The 20,475-nt window shown below is 41.1% G+C and overlaps 1 protein-coding gene across 4 annotated transcripts in view; it reads left to right on the top strand.

Annotated features, from left to right (window-relative positions):
- ZFYVE16 (zinc finger FYVE-type containing 16) overlaps nucleotides 1-20,475 on the top strand; it is a 94,271-nt gene that overhangs the window by 64,434 nt on the left and 9,362 nt on the right. For 2 of the 4 annotated variants that reach the window (XM_089693213.1, XM_089693216.1), the window contains 8 exons: nucleotides 187-243; nucleotides 340-422; nucleotides 524-628; nucleotides 3,145-3,295; nucleotides 8,126-8,206; nucleotides 10,266-10,428; nucleotides 14,833-14,938; nucleotides 20,220-20,387. In XM_089693213.1, the coding sequence (XP_089549339.1) occupies nucleotides 187-243; nucleotides 340-422; nucleotides 524-628; nucleotides 3,145-3,295; nucleotides 8,126-8,206; nucleotides 10,266-10,428; nucleotides 14,833-14,938; nucleotides 20,220-20,387 (914 nt within the window). The remainder of the gene's footprint in view (nucleotides 1-186; nucleotides 244-339; nucleotides 423-523; nucleotides 629-3,144; nucleotides 3,296-8,125; nucleotides 8,207-10,265; nucleotides 10,429-14,832; nucleotides 14,939-20,219; nucleotides 20,388-20,475) is intronic. The other 2 variants (XM_089693214.1, XM_089693215.1) reach the window with 2 other exon arrangements.

A 20,475-nucleotide genomic window follows, 5' to 3' on the forward strand; every position in this document is an offset into this window, starting at 1 on the left:
GACTTGCATTGTGAGAAGGAGTGGTATAGCACAGCCGCCGTGTACCACTGCAGTGCATTCAGCAGAGCCTGCATATGTATTGTGCAAATTTTCTGGTCCCTGTGTACTTTTATAATTACAATATATAAATAGAAACAAGGTTTTTAGGACAGAAACACATATTGATTTATGTTGTATTACATCAAGCAGATCTTTTATATGAAAAAAAAAATCCTGATCGTACAGTACAGGATGCAGACACAGGTAAAGAGCTAAATATTTTTGGGACTATAGGGGCACACATTACCTAACCTGATCAAAAGACACTTAATTACAGTAATCCTTGTTTGTTTTTTCAAGTATACCCTTCTCCCATCACAAGTCACAGATACCGAAAATCTGTATATGGAGAGATTGGACATACCATCATTAATTTATTAACTGTAAGTATTGATGTTTTTGTACAAGTGTTCCTAGTGTGTGTAATAGAACTCCTAGCAAGTGGCCTACCTATAGTTGTCTTTTTTGTTATTTTTTTTTCCAGGACCTTAGAAATTACCAGTATACGATCCCACATGTAGATGGTTTAGTCATTCACATGGAAATGGGCAAAAGCTGCATAAAGATCCCTTCATGGAGACACAATGAGGTGTGTAACATTTTTCATCAATTAATATTCTATTGTACTGCATATGTATAGTGTTGGTACAGTGTAACTTTGTGGTCTGTAAAGGAACATTACAGAGTTGTGTGTGGTAAGCTTGCCATATACTAAAGTTTCATGCCAGACACTTCCAGCACTGTTCTTTAACTTTCTGCAAAGGAGTGTTTGAATGAGTCCCTTTTACTGAGGCATTCAAAATAATGATTTTGCTTTTTCAGATGAGGGGGGCACGTGCCTGCAACGTGCAGTCGTTGGCTCCCTGACGTTCTGATTTACGGTTGGGATCCACCAATTGTAGGAGCTAGTGACAGGAGAGAGATCTGTGTTGGTAAACAGCACAGCTCTTTCTGCTGACAATGGGAATGTGCTGGTTTTCAAAAACTGTCACATCCCCTAGTAAAACAGCACACAGTACACACATCACATATAGTTAGGCACACAGTCAAGCCTTTGATTGCCCCAGATGTTAACCTTTTCCTGCCCAGTGTCATTAATACAGTGTCAGTGCATTTTGTTGGCACTGATCACTATATTAGTGTCGCTGGTCAGGTCAGTATCAGTTAGCCAGTGTCAGAATACCCACTGTACTATCACAGTCCCACTATAAGTTGCTGATTGCTGCAATAACCTTAAAAAAAAAATTCCAGTGCATATACTATCATTTGTAGACACTATAATTTTCACGCAAACCAATTAATATACACTTATTGGGATTTTCTTTACTAAATACATGTGGCGAAATACATTTTAGCCTAAATTTGTGAAGACATTTCTTTTTTTTTAGTATATATTTTATAGAAAAATCATTTTTATAGCAAGAAGTAAAAAATATTTATTTTTTAAAAATTTTTGGTCTTTTTTCGTTTATAGTGAAAAAAATAAAAAACCCAGTAGTGATCAAATACCACCAAAAGAGAGCTCAGTTTGTATGAAAAAATTATATAAATTTTACCTGTGTACAGTATTGACCATGCAATTTTCAGTTAAAGTAGTGCAGCGCTGCATAGCAAAAAATGGCCTGGTCATGAAGAGGAGAAAATCTTCTGGAGGGCAAGTGGTTAAGGTTTATTTGACATCGTTATTATCACATTTCTTTTTCAGCTTGTATCCTTGAAATCAACCCTTTCGCTAGCTGAACCTTTTGCAACGAGCAGTGTGTTAAATCTTCACTTTATTGCAAAACATTGGTCACCTCTGCTATCCAATTCTTTCAGGTATCTCGGGATAGAGTGTCCCCCACTGCACTGTAGCTCTTACTTCATTACTGTGCCCTGTTGTAGCAACGGAGTTGACAGGAGGAAACAGTGCACAATGGGAGACTTGCTAACCGACATGCCTTGTAATGGTGGATAGCACTGGTGGTGGCCATATCTTTGCAACGGAGTGAAACCTGCAGTCATTGTCCACCTCTTATACATGGTATAGCTGGGGTGAGTTTCTTTTAGCTATGGAGAGGGTTGTTTTAACATAACCTTGAACTGTGACTGTACTAATAGCCACTGCCCTCTGTTATGAGACATATAAACGAAGAACAGTTTTAGGCAACAAGTAACCCTGATCTGTGATCTACTGATGGCGTATAACAGTGGTTCCTCCCACTGACACCAGAGATAAGACACTATTCCTCCCACTGACACCAACAATGGGGCAATAGTCCTCCCAATGACACCAACGACAGGGCACTATTCCTCCTACTGACGCTAAGACAATTTCTACTCCTAGTAGCCACAGTCCAGCTCCATTAAAGTCTAAACAGCAAACAGACCCTTTGTTTAGAAAGTTTGGAGATCCCTGGTGTATAGGAATCTTTTAAGCTGCCCTAAAATCGAAATCCCCGTGACCTTTTATTTATTTTTTTCATGCTGATATACTTGCATGTTAGCTGAGGTTGGCTTTGTCCAGTTTCCATCAACTGCTCTTTCTTCTTCTTTCTTTCTTTCATCTGTTTTCCATGACTTTTTGAGTGGTAGAAGTACTGAGTGGCCGCATAGACAGAGACATACATGCTCTTCATTCATACAGTGTGGCCTCAGTATGGGTAAAGGGTCATCAGCATGCACCTCACATCTTGAGAAACTGGGAAAGGTCACCAAATCAATGCTGTAACAAGAGAACATTTCAGATCAATAAATCATTTAGGGGAATGGGAACAATGCAAGCCAGGAGAAATTCAGGAAGAGAGTGGATTTCAGTCAGTCCAGATGGGTGCAGCAAGTATGCAAAATTGAGTTTCGGGAGATGGATTGATTTTGTGTAAACTTGCAGTTGGTGCAAACTGTGCTCCATTTTTTTGTAGGTCAGCAGTGTATTGCGAGTGTAGACACTGCAGACAGTAATTTGGGGCACCACAATGTTTGTTCCAGTAAAACACACCAGGGCTTCCTCATATGGATCTTACGTACAGCCAAGTCTATTTTTGCCATGTTAAAAAATGCTGGTGCACTGAATAAACCAGAATTGTGGCGTGTAGATTCTTACCTATGTGGTTAATATTTTTATAGATTCTTAAGGTAATTCATTCGTGCAATGAACATGTCATCAGCATTGGTGCCAGTTTCAGCATGGAGGCAGATTCTCACCTGGTCTGTGTACAAAACAACGATGGAATTTACCAGACACAAGCGAGCAGTATTCCTGGCCAGTCACGCCAAGGTGAGGTCTGGAAACAAATGATTAATTCATGAAGTTACTAATCCTGAAATACAAGTTGATATAACTGCTAATAACATGTTGCGTGTTATAGAATGCATCCTGTCATATTTTCATTCATTGACAGCTTGGTTCCTTTTGCCAACTGTTTTACACGCTGGAAAGTTTTCTGATGTTTTAAAAGAAACCACATCTTTCAAGAATGCTTTTAAATAAACCTGTCATGAAGCTAATGTAAAAAGTTTTTTTTTTTCTTTTTGTAGATGCAAACCTGTTCTCTATGTAAATTACTGACTGTAAACAAAAACTCATCTTCTGTGCTTTTCTTTTTGCGCTGCTCAATTAGATTTTACTGATATAAATATTATGCTTTGCATTGGGTAGGATTCCTTCTGAATCTAGGAGGCTGTATGTTAAAGCTGAAGTTTAATCTACGTAAATTGTCTTTCCTGGTTCCTCCCTTCCCCTGCACATCAAAGTGCTAATGACATTTTTGGGTAAATCCTTTCATTACAGACCTTATTTGGATCCTGAGGTGTTATTTGTGCTTCTCTATGAAACGCTGGCAGATCATGGCTTGTGGGAGGGGCCAGCAAGAGGTGCATGTAGATACTTGAAAACATCATAGCACCCTGCCTCAGTATGCTTTTGTAGAACCCTCAGTCCTCGTTCAAGCAGTGGACTGACTCTTGGAAGACGTTTTAAAGATCATTGTCTTCATAGTGGATGTCAGTCTGGAAGAGTGAGTGTTCCTAGGCAGACAGCATTTGCACACAGACCACCTTGTGTAATGCTCATTTGTGATGCTGACCCTCGATGATTGAAAGAACTGAAATCCAATTAATGAAAGTCAGGAAAATGCTAGGTGGTGTTGGATGCCTTACATCTAGGGAATGAGACAGGCTCTGTCTGACTTGCTGATGTACACTGTGAGAAACTCACAGTATTCAGTGAAATTGGAGTAAACAATTTCAGTACAGGAAAATAGCCTATACAGCTGTCCAAAACTGAAGGTAAGGTTTGAGTTCTCCTTTTAAAAGTCAATAAAAATGTAGTTAAAGCAAAATGGCAGCCAGGTGTATATTTAAAGTTGAAGTAGATCCAAAGCTCTTTTGGCTGTACCTCTCCTGTGGATCACAGGAGTACAGTTCGTTGTGCACTCCTGTGACCCGTTTTCAGCTGACAGTGTGCTGAAGCCCGCTGTCAACTGATGTCACTCAGCCGATCCAGGCTGAGAAAGAATCCCGACGTTAAAGTCCAGGATCCACCCCAGAGTCTGGAGCGGCACCTGGCTCAGCCTCTCCGCGAGCCTCTGAGAGCCTGAGCCAGCCGCTCCCTCCCCCTCCACAGGCTCCAGGCCACTGAAAGTCACCGCTCTCTGCTCACATCGGTATGGTGAGAACTGTGCAATCAGTGGTCGTGTTATCGTGGAGTTCTCACACTTAGAGCCGTCAGGGGACAGATGTGGCATTCACCTAGGTAAGTATAAACTAAACTTCTCTTGTAAGTTTTTTTTTTTTTTTTTTAAAGAGTTATCTAGTAAGGAGGAAAAGATACATTAAAGATACAATGGGATTAATTTACTAATGGCAAATAGGATGTACAGTTGCTTCAGAGCTTAGTAAATGGAGAGAAGCTCTGCTGACTTCTATCATCCAATCAAGTACCAGCAAAAATGCTGTTTTTTTTTTTTCTTTCATTTTCTTTTCATGTGATTGGGTATTCTTTGCAAAATGAAGCCTCATCTCTTTTACTAAACTCTGGAGCAACTGCACTTACAAGTGCACAATGTATTTACCTTTAATAAATCCACCCCAGTGTATCTTTTCCTCATAGCTATAAGATAAATCTGTTGTTTCCCCTCTTCACAGAGGAGAGGACAGACTACTGTGAATCATCACTGTGATAGTCAATCACAGGCTATCACAGCAATCATGTGATTGAGAGTTGGTTCTCAATCATTAGTACGAGACCCAGAGCTGTTACTGACAGCTTGGTTTTAGTGCTGGGAGTGCATTTCCAGTATAAACACAGGAACTCATATACAGTGCCTAGGATTATAGTCCACATCCTGGATACCGCATATATATTGTGCACTGTCATGAAAGGATTAAAGCTGTGTAGTGCACCTTAAAGTGTAGAGGTACCTTAGCATGACTGTGTCCTTGAAGGTACAAATTGTAGTATATCTTTCCAGCAATTGCTTTGGCACCATCCAAATTAATTTTTAATTTCAATAAGTTTTTATTCAAGGATAGGAATTATTCTTACAAAGAAGGAATATCCAGTATGTCAAAAACAATACAAAGATATATTTTTCTATTTTGTGCTGGGATATAAACAAACAAAATATAACACCCCGTACAAGGGTTGTGATTGTAACATTAGCTAAAATCAGTGCAAGATTCCCAAACAATCGCCATTTTCACTTTTCCTAGCTGCTGGCCCAGTAAGTGTAAAAGAAGAACATACAATAGGGCAGTTCAAAAGATATCCAAAGTAGAGTACCTTTTTATGTACAGCAGTTATTGAGGCGTACATCAGAGAAGTATAGGAATGCGGAGAAGGCTCACCAGCCTTATAATAAGAATGTTCAAAAACAACATAGAAATTGTTCTTGGATGCTTTCCTCATTACAGAAACAAGTAAGAACAAAAATCGTAAGTTATAAATCGAGAAGAAAGGAAGGAGAATAGAAACAGAGTGTAAGGGCTTGTTCACACTTGTTCAAAATACTGACCCTTATCAAAAGCACCGATAGCTTTAATGTGCATTTATAAGTGCGTTTGATAAGCATTTAATGAGTGTTAAAAATGCTCCCCCAAATGCCCATTTGCGGTGTGGTTGACATTAAAACCGCACCACGAACACCTACAACTGTTATGTACTAACGTGTCACAAGCGCATGCCAGCGCGTTTGTGCAGTGTTACCATAGACTTGAATGGAAAGAGTTGAAATTCTTCAACTCCTTTCAAACTTGACATGAAGTGTCAATTTCGAAGCGAAGCAACGCTAATGCTTCATGTTTTGATAATGTGAAAAGCCCTGTGTAAAAAAACCTCCTCAAACACCTGTTTTCAATGCTAGTGTGGACTAGACCTTAGAAAGCTAAAAGACGTTAAAGAGTGGAGGAGAAGAGAAGGAAAAGGGTGGGAATGTGATCAGGGACTTCAGAGTCCCCCATAAGGTCCCCATTATAAATCTCAGCACACATCCGATTTCTATTAAGTGATGGTCAAAGTCCCTTAGGAGGTAGTAGGAAACCCATGGTTTTTAAACTCTGTGACATTTAGTCATATTACTCTGTAGTTTGACCCCAACTGCATACGAGATTTAACTTGAGATATAGATAGGGTGTCAGTCAAGTTTTCATGATTGTTTGTTTCACGGTGGTCATGACATGGGTTACCAAAGTAAATTGTTACTTGGTGATCCTGTCAGGTTTTTGATTGTGAAGTGCTTGCGGTAGCATAGGTATAGATTTCTGCAGGAGTATTCTGAAGATATTGTACACCTGAATCCAAAAATTGTGTGCCACTGGGCAGGGCCACCAAATTTGTAGGAACATGCCAATGTCTGAACATCTACAAAAGCATGTCGGGTCAACATCGGGGTTGACTTTGGTCAATCTAACAGGTGCCATATACCACCTGAGAAAGACTTTATAATTAGTCTCAAATGCTGCTGCATCTGGAGAGCAGGACTTGGTGGTGTACGAAATTTAGTCCGACTCATCTTGTTCCACACACAAGAGAGTATCTGGGCTAAATCTGGAGACAAGTGTATTGTATAGAGAGATCATCCAGGAGACTGAGGGTAATTTTAATTCAAAAGGTCGGTCTATCTCCAGGTAGTTGATTTGTGGAAGAAACCAAATGCTTGACTTGCAAATATCAGAACAACTCAAATGAGGAAGATGGTGGAATGTTCGAAAGTCTGAAAAAAGGTTTTATGCTGTTGGTGGACAAAAGTGCATAAAAACAAGTCAGTTTGAAGGTCTGCAGTAATTCAAACCCAAGTGCAAAAGCAGGGTTATGTAGATAATAATGGTAGATGTGGAGATGGCAATCCCTCAGAGTACTTGAGATCATCTCAAATTTGTAGAGAGTGGTGGGAGGTGGGGTTAATAGCGTTAGAGAGGAAAGATCTATCTTCCAGATGTAGCCACAGCAAGTTGTGTATAGACAATGGAGCACAGTCCTCTGACTCTAGATCAGTGTTTCTCAACTCCAGTCCTCATGGACCCCCAACAGGTCATGTTTTCAGGATTTCCATTATTTTGCACAGGTGATTTGATCAGTTTCACTGCCTTAGTAATTACCACAGCTGTTTCATCTGAGGGAAATCCTGAAAACATGACCTGTTGGGGGTCCATGAGGACTGGAGTTGAGAAACACTGCTCTAGATTAACCCAAATTGGAGTTTCATGACTAGCATGGTAATTTGTTAGTTGAGACAACTGTGTTGCCTGAAAAATTTGGGACACCCAGTCCTCCACATGATTGGGTTTGGGGCAAACATGCTTTGAGATTCAAGGTTTGTGATTGCGGGATATAAAATGCATTGCCTGGCTTTGGATTTTGTTCATAATGGAGGTAGGTATCTGGACTGGCAAAACTCATCTATTTTAAACAATCAACGTATGTAAATGATTGAATCTTACCATTAGTTAGTACCCTTCCTTTACTGTGCTCCATCTGATTTAATTTTTACAAAACCACAATGCCTTTTGAAAATACTAACAAATTTTAATTTGAGACAACCCCTTTGTTTCCCTCTATGTAGACTTTATTGCCATCATTAATGGTGCATTTTTTCATGTTTTCCTTCAGTTACTGGAGCAAGTTTTGTTGTTTTCAATGGTGCTCTGAAAACGTCATCTGGCTTCCTTGCCAAGTCTAGCATAGTAGAAGGTACGTACACATGTCGATTTCTTATGCATTTGTGGCATATGAGGTAGCCATTCAGTGCATGTTTTATCACAAGAGTAAAACACTGTAGTACTAACCGTGAAAAGCTTGGAACCCCCCCCCCTTTCCTCATATTACATGTTTTGTTGGTTAGAGGGAATGTTACCTCTATAAAAAAAACAAACTTAAAGTGGAGCTCCACCCAAAAGGGGAAGTTCCACTTTAAGCCTTTGTCCCCCTCTCCCCATTAAGGATTGGCACCTTTGGGGGAGGGCACGTGTACCCTAATTTGACAGGTACCCGCTCCCACTTCCGCTGCGATTGCTTAGGCGATTGGAAGCTGTCCTCATCCCCCCCTCCCTCCCCATCGTCTTCTGGGACACGACAGGTCCCAGAAGAATACAGGGCCATTCACAAAGTGCAGCGCACAGTGGGCACCTGGCTGTGAAGCCACAAGCTGTCACAGCCGGGTGCCCGCACTGAAGATGCCGGCGCCAGGGAGAGAAAACGGCTGATGAAACCAGCGGGAGGGACAGGCAAGTGTCTGTATTTTAAAAGTCAGCTGCTACAGTTTTTGTATCTGCTGACTTTTAATTTTTTTTTTCAGGTGGAACCCGGCTTTAAAGAATAAGTAAACCAAACATTTCATATTCCTAATATGTACTTGAAAAAGAAAAAGTATCCTGTTCTCTTTGTAAAGCTTCTTTTTTGTGAAACCCCTGGTATTCCTGTCAGTCCCTCTGCTCTTCTATTAAAATCTGACTGCACTAGGCATGAGAGCATAGTGTTTTCAGTTCTCTGATTGTGCAGGGAACTCCTTGTATTCTCCAATAATCAGACTTCTCCTGCCTTTTTACCCCCATCCATGCACAGCCTTTCACTGGGAAGATCATTGTACTGCTGTTTCTCTTTACCCAGCTCTCTGAGCTTCCTATGCAGCTGAGAACAGAGGGAATGTGAAAACGTATTATCAAATATTTCTCCCCTTTCTTCTTCTTTTTTTTTTTTTTTATATCTATACACAAATGTTTGGCCTTTCGTTTCTATTTCAAACTGAATGGGTTGTTTTACGAGGTGAGGGTTTACACTTACTTTAAGGTGTTAATAAAGTTTAATTGAACGCTTACTTTAACTAAATTAAAGAGACTGAAAAAAAGTGAAACAAAATAGAGATGTGTACAGAAATTACACCTCTTAGTGAGCTACCAATGAAGTGCATTTTTAATGGCCTACAGGGAGACAAGGAAAGAGTTAAAGAGGTGGAGCGCAGAGTAAGGTTTGGTTGTTACCCATAATAAAGCATTGCTTTCTTTTTTTTTTTTTTTTTTATATATTTTGTATCCTGAGCCACTAAGTTTTCCTGCATTGGTATGAACATGTGCTTTGGCCATGCAGGACAATACACTTAAATGCTCCCCACCTTTCCTTTGTTCTGCTTGGCCTCTGGGTGCAAGTTTAAAAAAAAAATAAACCTGTCACCTATTAAAAAACAAAACAAAAAAAAAAGCCTGTCATATGACTCAATCTCCTATCTCCCACCTGACATTGCTGGTTCATGGTGAATTCTGGTCTACTTGTGCCTAGCTTACAGAAGGCATCCTCTCTTTGCTCCCAGTGGCTGAATGAAGAGACAGAGGAGTGAAGGGAAGGTGAATATGTCCAACTGGTAGGGTCGACAGTTAAATGCGCCTTTTGCTTTTCCCCTATCTGCAGAAGAGGCAAAATGTTTGCACATGACACGTTATATTTTTTTTCTAAAAAAAACTCTGGAAACATGACAGCTTAAATTTTTTTGTGTGTGTATTCGGAGATGCTCAGACTTTTGCATAGTTCTATTTGACTTCCAATTTAATAGGTTTTGCATCCTCATAGAACAAGTGGAAAAACATTCTACTTGTAAGTGTTATCGATCAATATGCTTTTAAACTCCCTGTCAAGAAAAAGCCCAATGGGGTTTTGACTTTTTCAATGAGAATAGTGAATCTCTTTAAATTGTTCATTGAATTGTCTGCTCCTGATTTCTTTAACTACAGCTCTAAATCTCCACTTGTGTATTGCCTAGATGGAGTGATGGTACAAATAACACAGGAAATGATGGAAGCTTTACGGCAAGCTTTGAGGAACAAAAAGGACTTTCGAATAACATGTGGGAAAATTGACTCTGGAGATTTGTCTGAAGAAGTTATTATCCAATGGGTGGAGCCTGAGGAAAAACAAAATAAAGGGTATATACTGTATGCAGATTAATTAGATTGAAAGTTTTCTTTCTGACAGTCTTAACTCCCATTTTACAGCTGTTACAGTGAGTCCACCACTTGTGATTTGTTATTGTTCACATTAATAACCCCTTTCTTTATTCGATATCTGCAAATTCAAACTTTTATTTAAATGTATTAACTCAGTTAATACATTTAATTAAGTTCATTCAATATCTGCTACCAGCTAGTTGCATCAGTTTGCTAATTCCCTCTAGCATTCTCTAGAATGTTTGCATTGTTTCTCTTTTTACAAAGATATATGCATTCCCAGTGTTTCTCAACTCCATCTTGTGGTGGGTATTTTACTTTGCCCACAATAAAACAATATTTGTTCAGAAACGTAAATAACTTTAGGCCCCTTTTACATCTGGGCATTTTGCATCTTTGGCAGAATCGCCACAATTTTGCCAGCTGTTTTAAAACACTGCTAAAATGACAAATCACTCAATGTGTGTTTAGGAGTCATTCATTTTCAAGGGCACCTAAAACGCGGTGCTGCTCTGCCGTGATAAATTGCAGCAAACCTTGTCGCCCAAAAAGGAGCAGGCAGAACAGTCCCACGTTTTAGGTGCCAATTTTCAATGGCACCTGAACATGCGTTGTGCGATTTGTAATTTTAGCAGAGCAATTTGGAATTGCGGGCAGAATCGTGGCGATTCTGCCCACTATGCAAAACGTCCAGATGTGAATGGGGCTTAAAGTGGAACTTTACCCACAACAATTTGATAAAAAATAATGTTCTTTAGGAAGGAACATACATTAATAAATATGCTACCAAAATTAGTGTGTACTTTTAATTGCCTCTAGCATTGTTCCTGATTCTTCTTGCTGGAGGCTGCCTTTTTGCTGAAGCTCAGAGCCCCTGAGCAGCAGTAATCTTTAGGCTGTCAGCAGATCGACCTCTACAAATTCGGCACAGTTTCGAAAAATAGAGAGCAACTGAGCATGTGCAGAGCACAATAGAGCAATGTATTACTGGATATTAAAAAGTATGGGCACTTATTTTTGTTTTACATAGCTATACCTGCAAAACGGGCCAGCCTGAAGTGATGCAGACTTAACCACTTGACCTCCAGAGGATTTACCCCCCCCTTCCTGACGAGACCGTTTTTTGCAATATGGTGCTGCATTAAATAATAAATACTTGTGAGCTATTATAAATGAGGTCTACAGTGAATAATAGATAATTAATAAATAACTTTCTACTAGTGTCATGCGCTAGGTGCGCTGGCACTCACACAGACTCACTTACTAGTGTTAATACAGTAACAAAAATATTAATAGTGCCGCGCTCCTATTGCTATATATAATATAATATAAAATATAAATATAAATACAATCTACTCTCTTCCAATAATTATATAAATTGAAACCTCAACAAAATCCATAGATCACTATACTTAGTGGGTGAAAGATAATATATAATCACTGTGACTAGTGAATCAAAAAAATGTTATAAAAGAACCTTAGTAAATAGGCCGATCTCAATCAAATCATAACTAATAAATTAAATTAAAATAGGAGTGTGTATAAATACTTAGTGCCACTCATCAATCCATCAATATTGTGCAAAAACATTGTGACGGGAGTGACTTTTGGGGGTGGGGGGACCGCTTGGTCAGCTCATGTCCCCCTCATTATGTTTAAGGCACCCTGTGCCTGTTAAGGGTTACAGGGTGTGTATGTGAATGTCTGAGTCCTGTGTATAGTGTGTTGTCCATTGTCTGTTACCATGTGCTACCCCCCATTGTGCTGTGTCTCCCTGTCCAGCCAACTATTATGGGATGTACTGTTTGTGTATTGGTGTGGGGGCTGGTCAATGTCCTTTGCCACATGGTTGCATCCCATTGTTCTGTGTCTGGTTGGATGGGGAGGGGTGATGAGGTGTTTCCTGTCCCTGGTTGTCTTTCCCCGCCCTCTGTATAAAACATGTTTTGTGTAAAATAAAGAGTAGTTGACTTCCTGTTTTAGTAGGAGCTGGTTGTCTGTCTATTTTCCTGAGGGATTCCAAGGGTGTGGTCCGTGGATGGTGTTCGGACAGGGGAAGTTGTGCTATAACGGAAAAACTCAGTGTGGTCTGGGTTCCGGTTCCGTTACAAACATATATTGATATTAATGTGCAAGTGCAAACTTAATAATACATAAATAAATAAATAAAAAGTCTTTTGAAGTAAGTGCAATGTGCAGGTGAATTCCTTATTCCCTTTTGCCTCAGGTGCCTTGTGATCTCCCTATGCGCTCACCTTAATATTTGCCCAAATAAATTCAGGCAAATACGCTTTTAATCCTTCCAGGATTGATGGAATAATGCTGATGTATAGGATGTTTCCACGAGGTAAGTGTAGATCTATTATGGATACTCCTGTACTCTCCTCTCTCTCCTTAGGCTGCTGCTCATAGGTGAGTATTTAAACCAGCTCTTTAGGGATCTCCTTGTTCCCCTCCTGGGGTCACCTCTTTCTCATATCCTCCTTTCTCCAGTGTGGGGAATGTAAATCAGATGAAGAAACAAAGAAAAAAGACCATGGTGCCTTATCCTTTTTTGTAGCAGAATTTTATTGCTGCCAATAGTGGTAGTTCACAGCATTATAAGGTTCTCTGGTGATCCAGGACAGCATAAGCAGTGAGTAAGCAAACCTCTTCCTCTGCCTCTATCTCTCTGCCTGCCTCCGTCCGTACTAAGATCTCCAAGCCTCTCCGATGCAACGTTGTGACGTCAGAGCCCCTCCCCTACGTGTTGCGTCACAGGGTCATGTGACTTCATCAGGGGGAAATGATCATTTTTATTTATTTATGTATTATTAAGTTTGCACTTGCACATTAATATCAATATATGTTTTTGCACAATATTGATGGATTGATGAGTGGCACTAAGTATTAATACACACTCCTATTTTAATTTAATTTATTAGTTATGATTTGATTGAGATCGGCCTATTTACTAAGGTTCTTTTATAACATTTTTTTGATTCACTAGTCATGGTGCTGCATTACTCTGACAATTGTGTGGTCATGCAACGATTTATGTAATTTTATTTCCCACAAATAGAGCTTTCTTTTGGTGGTATTTAAGACTGACAATTTTGAAAAAAAAACAAAACTATATTTTTGACTTTTTGCTATAACAATAAAAATGTTAAAAAAATCAAATTTCTTCATAAATTTAGGAAAAAATGTATTCTGCTACGTGTCTTTGCTCAAAAAAAAAATCCCAATACGTGTAAATTAATTAGTTTTCATGAAAGTTATAGGGTGTACAAAGGACAGTGTACATATACTGGAAATTTATTTTTTTTTATGACAGTAATGGTTAGCGATCAGCGACTTATAGCGGCACTGCATCGGGCATTCTGATACTGGGGGAGAACTGACTAACTGCTACTGACATTACTGACACCAATACAGTGATCAGTGCTAATAAAAAGCACTGACACTGTGCAGGAAGAGGTTCACATCTGGGGTGATCCAAGGGTTAACTGTGTGCTGTGTTTTAGTAGGGAGACATACTGTTTTGTATCCCTCTGCCCTGCAAAGATAGAAAATAGCATGTCCATGCTGACAGGAGAGAGACTTTACACATAGGTCTTTCCCCTGTCAGCTTTCCCCGACGATCGCCAAGGACGGGACCTGGTGACCGACATCTCTTGCTACCAATAGCAGCGTGGGTAGGGTGGCGCGTGCGTGCACTTCACCCGGAAATACAAATCGCGTGTGTGTGTGTTTTTGCGCAGCCCTGCTGCCCTGTAGCATTACTTCTGCTATAGGGCGGAGGGCAATTGGTTAATTTTCTGACTAAAGTTACACTTTAAAGAGCATCCATTTTTGCCCCATTCACACAGTATTAACGTACATGCAGAATCTGGACGAATAGCTATATAAATGTTTTATAAATCGACCCCTAAAACTTTTTTTTTTTTTACCAAGAAAGCAAAATCTTTTATTGAATGAAAAATAAAGCATACTTTTACAGTACAAAGAATTGGATTGTATAAAGGTTAGAAAGGAATGGTAACAAACAACCAAACAAACTAAAAAAGATCAACACGGTGACATTATATATAGAGAATACCGATCATGACATAAAATAAAGACCTGTGCAGAGTATATATTTGCCTGCTGCAGGGGAAAAGCAGCCAGTCAGCATATCCCTTTATGGAAAGATCAAGTCTACCACAGGAAAGGTAATGTGTGAGTAATACATGTATCTATACTAGAAATAGACAGAGAAAAGGAAAATAAATGTACAGTCTATATGTGGGGCCTTGCCAAACCCATTCCTTTAAGGTGCAGGTATCCGCAGATTGCAACCAACGATCCCATGTTTTATTATATTTGCTTTTGCTTTATATTTTTTTTTGGTCTCTTCTGTAGAGTCATAAGCCCTGTTGATGGCCAGTCCATGGAAGGAATTCCAAGTGAAAGGATTTGCCAGGAAACTGATTTTGAAGCTCATGATAAAACAGTAAAGTGTACAGAGGTGAGTGGCTAATTGTCAAGTCATACCTCAGGCAAGAGTACGGCTGTGACAAATCCATTGTACTGGATAGTTTGAGGAAGTGTCTCTGTTAAGGAGATCCACTCTCTGAATTTGTTCTGTTTGCCATAATCACAGAGAGTGAAAGGTAAAGCAGAAAACAAAATTTTGAGTTCTCACCAGAACGGGAATAGAGGGGTAATTTTTCAGTGGGGACACTTGGTCTGATGACAACTACAAATTCTCACTTTTTAGGGATTTCCTATCACATCCTGTTTTGGCTATGGAACAGGAAACATCTTTGAATAAGAAATAGGGGTTCATGTGTATGTAGGCCATTTTTTTAATAGTTTTGGATAGTGTAGGTAATAGTAAAAAATACTTTTTTTTTTTTGTGCAATTTGTGTCCTCTTGGGGAGAATTGTTTTTACTTCCTGCCCCAGGGACACAACAGAAAGTAAGAGGTAAACTCTTCAAAATAAGAGTTACTCCCTGTTGTCACCAGAACAGGTGTCCTGACTATAAGGTTCCCCCTCTGATACTGTTCTGGTGACAACTCCAAATTAAAAAAAAATCTTATACTTCTGGGACTGATGTAGAGAGTGAATCTCCCCATTGGGGACCCAAAAAAATACAAACCTGACTGAGGTACTAGCCTTTTCCCAGGCTACCAAAAACTTTTTAACCTCCCTGGCGGTATTCCCGAGTGTAGCTTGGGGTAAAGTTTCTGTACCAAAAGCGGTAACCCCGAGCTACATCGGGCTTACCATGTGGCGCTGCATAGGGAGTCCCTGCAGAGTCTACCTTGTCCTTCGCTCCCACGATGTGTCCCCTGCAGCGTCCCCGGCCATCTCCTCCGGCTGATGCCGGCATCCGGCTTCTGTGTTCCGGTCCCTGTGACGTCGGGACATACGGGTGGCGGCGGGAAATTTGAAAATTTTAAAAAAGTAATTTTTTTCAAAACGAATTTTACATAGTAAAACATTGCTGTTTCAAACCATTTCACATACATTTTGTCCCTAGTGCTTTGTCCTGTCCCCTGTCTGCATTTTGACTGTTCTTTCTGCCTGGAAACTTAGAAAAGTCCATGGCGTCCAAAAAGCGTCCCTTTAGGTCAAAATCGGTTTTAGACCATCTAAAGAACAGCGATAGTAAATCAGAACCACTTGCAGAATTGAGTGATAATGATTCGTGGAGAAATTCGTCATCAGACACTGAAAACAATTTTGCAACTTTGCTCAGTGATGTGCGAACTTGGCGCTATATTTCAAATTTCAGTGTTTTTGGTTTGATTATATTATTGAATTAAATGTATTATTATTATATTATTATTTTTTATGATTATTTATTAAATTATCATTTATGATTTTGTGTTTCAAATTTTATCATACCCGGGATGTTTAATAGACACTTGTTCGGACAGATTTCAGTGAGTTATTCCTAAATATTTCAGCCTACAATAAAAAAACTACATATTTCCATGCAAAATAATGGTACCGCTTTCAGCACCAAAAATCTGAAATATTCATACTGCTAGGGAGGTTAAATGAGTTTGGGCTTTAGATATACATTAAAAAGCTTACAAAACCACAGAGCTCTGTAGAGGTTCTGGAATCTTCTTGGGTTCCAGAAACATTGCCATTCAAATGTAAATTAGTTTGGGGAAAAAGAAAAACCCTTTCGCTGCATTGTTTTGTACTGTAACAGCAGAACTTGCACCCACTGTTAAAGTGGTTGTAAAGGTATTTTTATTTGAAATAATAAATATGTTCATATCTGCTCTGTGCGGTGGAATTGCACAGTGCGTCCTCGAACCTCCTCTTCTCGGGTGCCCCGCTGACACTCCAGGCTCCTCCTCTCTGTCCAGTGCCCACATAAGAAGCAGTTTCCTATGGGGGCACGTGTGTGCTTGCTCTGGAGCCCCGCTGCTGCTTCCATTGACACAGACAGCAAGACTTGGCCTTGCCCCTGCTCCCTCATGCCTGACTTTGATTGATAGCAGTGGGAGTCCATGGCTTCCAGTGCCCCAGCAAAGCCAGTGAGACCCAGACATTAAGTGAGAGAAGAGCTGAAGACCTGCTCAGCACTGGATCGAATAAGGGCTCAGGATAGTAAAAGGAAGGGGGTGAGGGGGGGATTCTGATGCCTAAACGTTTTTTACCTTTAGTGCAAGGGATGCATTCGGGTAAAAAAGGGTTAGGCTTTATAACTTCTTTAATGCTTTGTAATATTGTGGCTAAAGGACACAATAGTATTCTCAATCTTCATTTGATGAGATTTATATGCTATAAGGTGTTTTTTTTTTAATGGGTATGCCACCTTGTAGTTTGTGTAACAGTTGTGAAATCCCCAAAACAGATGGGGTTTTGATTTAGAGGAGTTGTGAACATGCAATGATATGGACACTTCGTAGTACAGTTACAACTATGCAGGCACCATGCTTCGCTTCAGAAATGTTGTTTCTTACTTTTTTTTAACAAGTTAAAAAAGTTCTGTCGTGACCATGCCTATTTTCTTCCTGATATTGAAGGGGATTGGGGGCTGTCACAGGACACTGTACGGATACACAGTGTGCCAGTATTCCATAATTTGTCCAGCCTGAGGCCAGATGCTAGCCCTGCTTGAGCATGGGGAGTGTTCAAGAGGCAAGCTGCAATTGGGAGGGAGTGTGATTGGTGTGCTAGTTGAACAAATTACCCAATACAGGCAAGCGGTCTGTCTACACAGTGTCCTGTACCGCTGAATGTCCAGCCAAAGGATGAAAACTGGCCACACTAACCCACATCAGTTTCTGTTCTCTGTGTAGTCAGTTTAGAATAAGGAAGAAATGTGACTGGCAGGATCAACCAGGTACTTCAAAAGGAAGAAGTACATGAAAATGGTGGAGACTATGATTTATAAAATACACATCTGTGAACACACACCTTGAAAAATAATAAATATTTAAGGTAACATACATTTTAAGTCCCAATTGAACCCTCCATATTTACTACTGCTGCATATACAGTAATACTGTATTTGCCGGCGTATAAGACGACTGGGCGTATAAGACGACCCCCTACTTCCCCCTCTTCCAATGCACACCAGTGGGAGGAATAGTGCCCATCATCGGTGTCAGTGGGAGGAATAGTGCCCCGTCATTGGTATTAGTGGCAGGAATAGTGCCCCATCATTAGTATCAGTGGGGGGAATAGTGCCCCATCATTGGTATCAGTGGGAGGAATAGTGACCCATCATTGGTATCAGTGGGAGGAATCGTGCCCCATCATTGGTATCAATGGGAGGAATAGTGCCCCATCATTGGTATCAGTGGGAGGAATAGGTGCTCCATCATTGGTGTCAGTGGGGGGGAGGAATAGTGCCCCATCATTGGTATCAGTGGCAGGAATAGTGCCCCATCATTAGTATCAGTGGCAGGAATAGTGCCCCATCATTAGTATCAGTGGGGGGGAGGAATAGTGCCCCATCATTGGTATCAGTGGCAGGAATAGTACCCCATCATTGGTGTCAGTGGGAGGAATAGTGCCCCGTCATTGGTGTCAATGGAAGGAATAGTGCCCCATTATTGGTATCAGTGGGAGGAATAGTGCCCCATCATTGGTGTCAGTGGCAGGAATAGTGCCCCGTCATTGGTGTCAGTGGGAGGAATAGTGCCCCGTCATTGGTGTCAGTGAGAGGAATAGTGCCCCATCATTGGTGTCAGTGGCAGGAATAGTGCCCCGTCATTGGTATCAGTGGGAGGAATAGTGCCCCGTCATTGGTGTCAGTGAGAGGAATAGTGCCCCATCATTGGTATCAGTGGGAGGAATAGTGCCCCATCATTGGTATCAGTGGCTGGAATAGTGCCCCATCATTAGTATCAGTGGGGGGAATAGTGCCCCATCATTGGTGTCAGTGGGAGGAATAGTGTCCCAACATTGGTGTCAGTGGGAGGAATGGTGTCCCAACATTGGTGTCAGTGGGAGGAATAGTGCCCCATCATTGGTATCAGTGGGAGGAATAGTGCCCCATCATTGGTATCAGTGGCTGGAATAGTGCCCCATCATTAGTATCAGTGGGGGGAATAGTGCCCCATCATTGGTGTCAGTGGGAGGAATAGTGTCCCAACATTGGTGTCAGTGGGAGGAATGGTGTCCCAACATTGGTGTCAGTGGGAGGAATGGTGTCCCAACATTGGTGTCAGTGGGAGGAATGGTGTCCCAACATTGGTGTCAGTGGGAGGAATGGTGTCCCATCATTGGTGTCAGTGGGGGGTGGAATAGTGCCCCATCATTGGTGTCAGTGGGCGGTGGAATAGTGCCCCATCATTGGTGTTAGTGGGGGGGGGAATAGTGCCCCATCGTTGGTTTCAGTGGGGGGGAGGAATAGTGCCCCATCGTTGGTGTCAGTGGGAGGAATAGTGCCCCATCATTGGTGTCAGTGGGAGGAATAGTGCTCCATCATTGGTATCAGTGACACCAATGATGGGGCACTATTCCTCCCACTGACACCAATTACACTTGCTGACCGATGGTCTAGTATGGTGCTGCTGCAGCCAGCATATGTGGTTGCAGCAGCACCTCTACACTGAACACTTACCTGCTGTCCTGCACTCGATTTTCGCGGGGCCGCTCGGCTCTGCCCCCTCGCTGGTGATTGGCCGCCTGTGTGCCTTTCCTGAGCTACAGTTCTGACGGCCAATCACCGGTGAGGAGGCGGAGCCAAGCAGCCGCGCGAACATCCAGTGGCCGAACTGAAGGAGCAGCCGCGCTTCCTGGACCGGATCGTCATGGGACCGGAGCCAGGTAAGAAACAGCCCCTGCCCACCCCTGTACTTAGTGTCCCTTCCGTTGGAAGGGGGGGAGGCGGCGGCGGCACTGCGCCGCCCCCCTAAAAAGTGTCAGTATGCCGTATACCGGCGTATAAGACGACCCCCGACTTTTGAGAAGATTTCCAAGGGGTAAAAAGTCGTCTTATACGCCGGCAAATACGGTAAATACATTGCTTTCTTAGTTTTGTTTTATTTTGCTTTTTTTTTGTAAGTCCTCTAGCACAGATAAAAATACCAAGTGCTGACAGCATCTTGGAAAGTCAGACAGCTGTTCTCGTACACATGCAGTGCCCTGAGCAGAATAGATGTCAGACTGGGTATTTTATCCCTAGCTGCAGCACTTAGAAACTAAAAAAAAAAACAAACAAAAAAAAGCAAGGTATTTATTACTGCTTATGCATCCTGATTGTATTGTGGTAATAAATACATTGGGTTTAAAGCTGAATCATATTAAAGCTTTTTCTTTTTTTGTAGGTGTTTTATCTTCTTAGAGAGCGCGAACCAGTCAGTGGTACAGCTCATATTCAGTTTGCTAAAGAAATCGCCACAGCCTGTGGAGCTGCCCTGTGCCCACATATAAAGACCTTGAAGAACAGAGGAATGAACAAGATAGGACTTCGAGTCTCTATGGATATTGACATGGTATTTCTTTGTCTTTACTGCCATATTTGTCAGTTTCTCTAAAGAACGTCATAAGTACTGAATTTATGGTAGATCCATTTATGGGTAC

This window comes from Staurois parvus, unplaced genomic scaffold, assembly GCF_062004578.1.
Source record: "Staurois parvus isolate SC_StPar_1 unplaced genomic scaffold, SC_StPar_1.0 ptg000618l, whole genome shotgun sequence".
Taxonomy (NCBI): Eukaryota; Metazoa; Chordata; class Amphibia; order Anura; family Ranidae; genus Staurois; species Staurois parvus.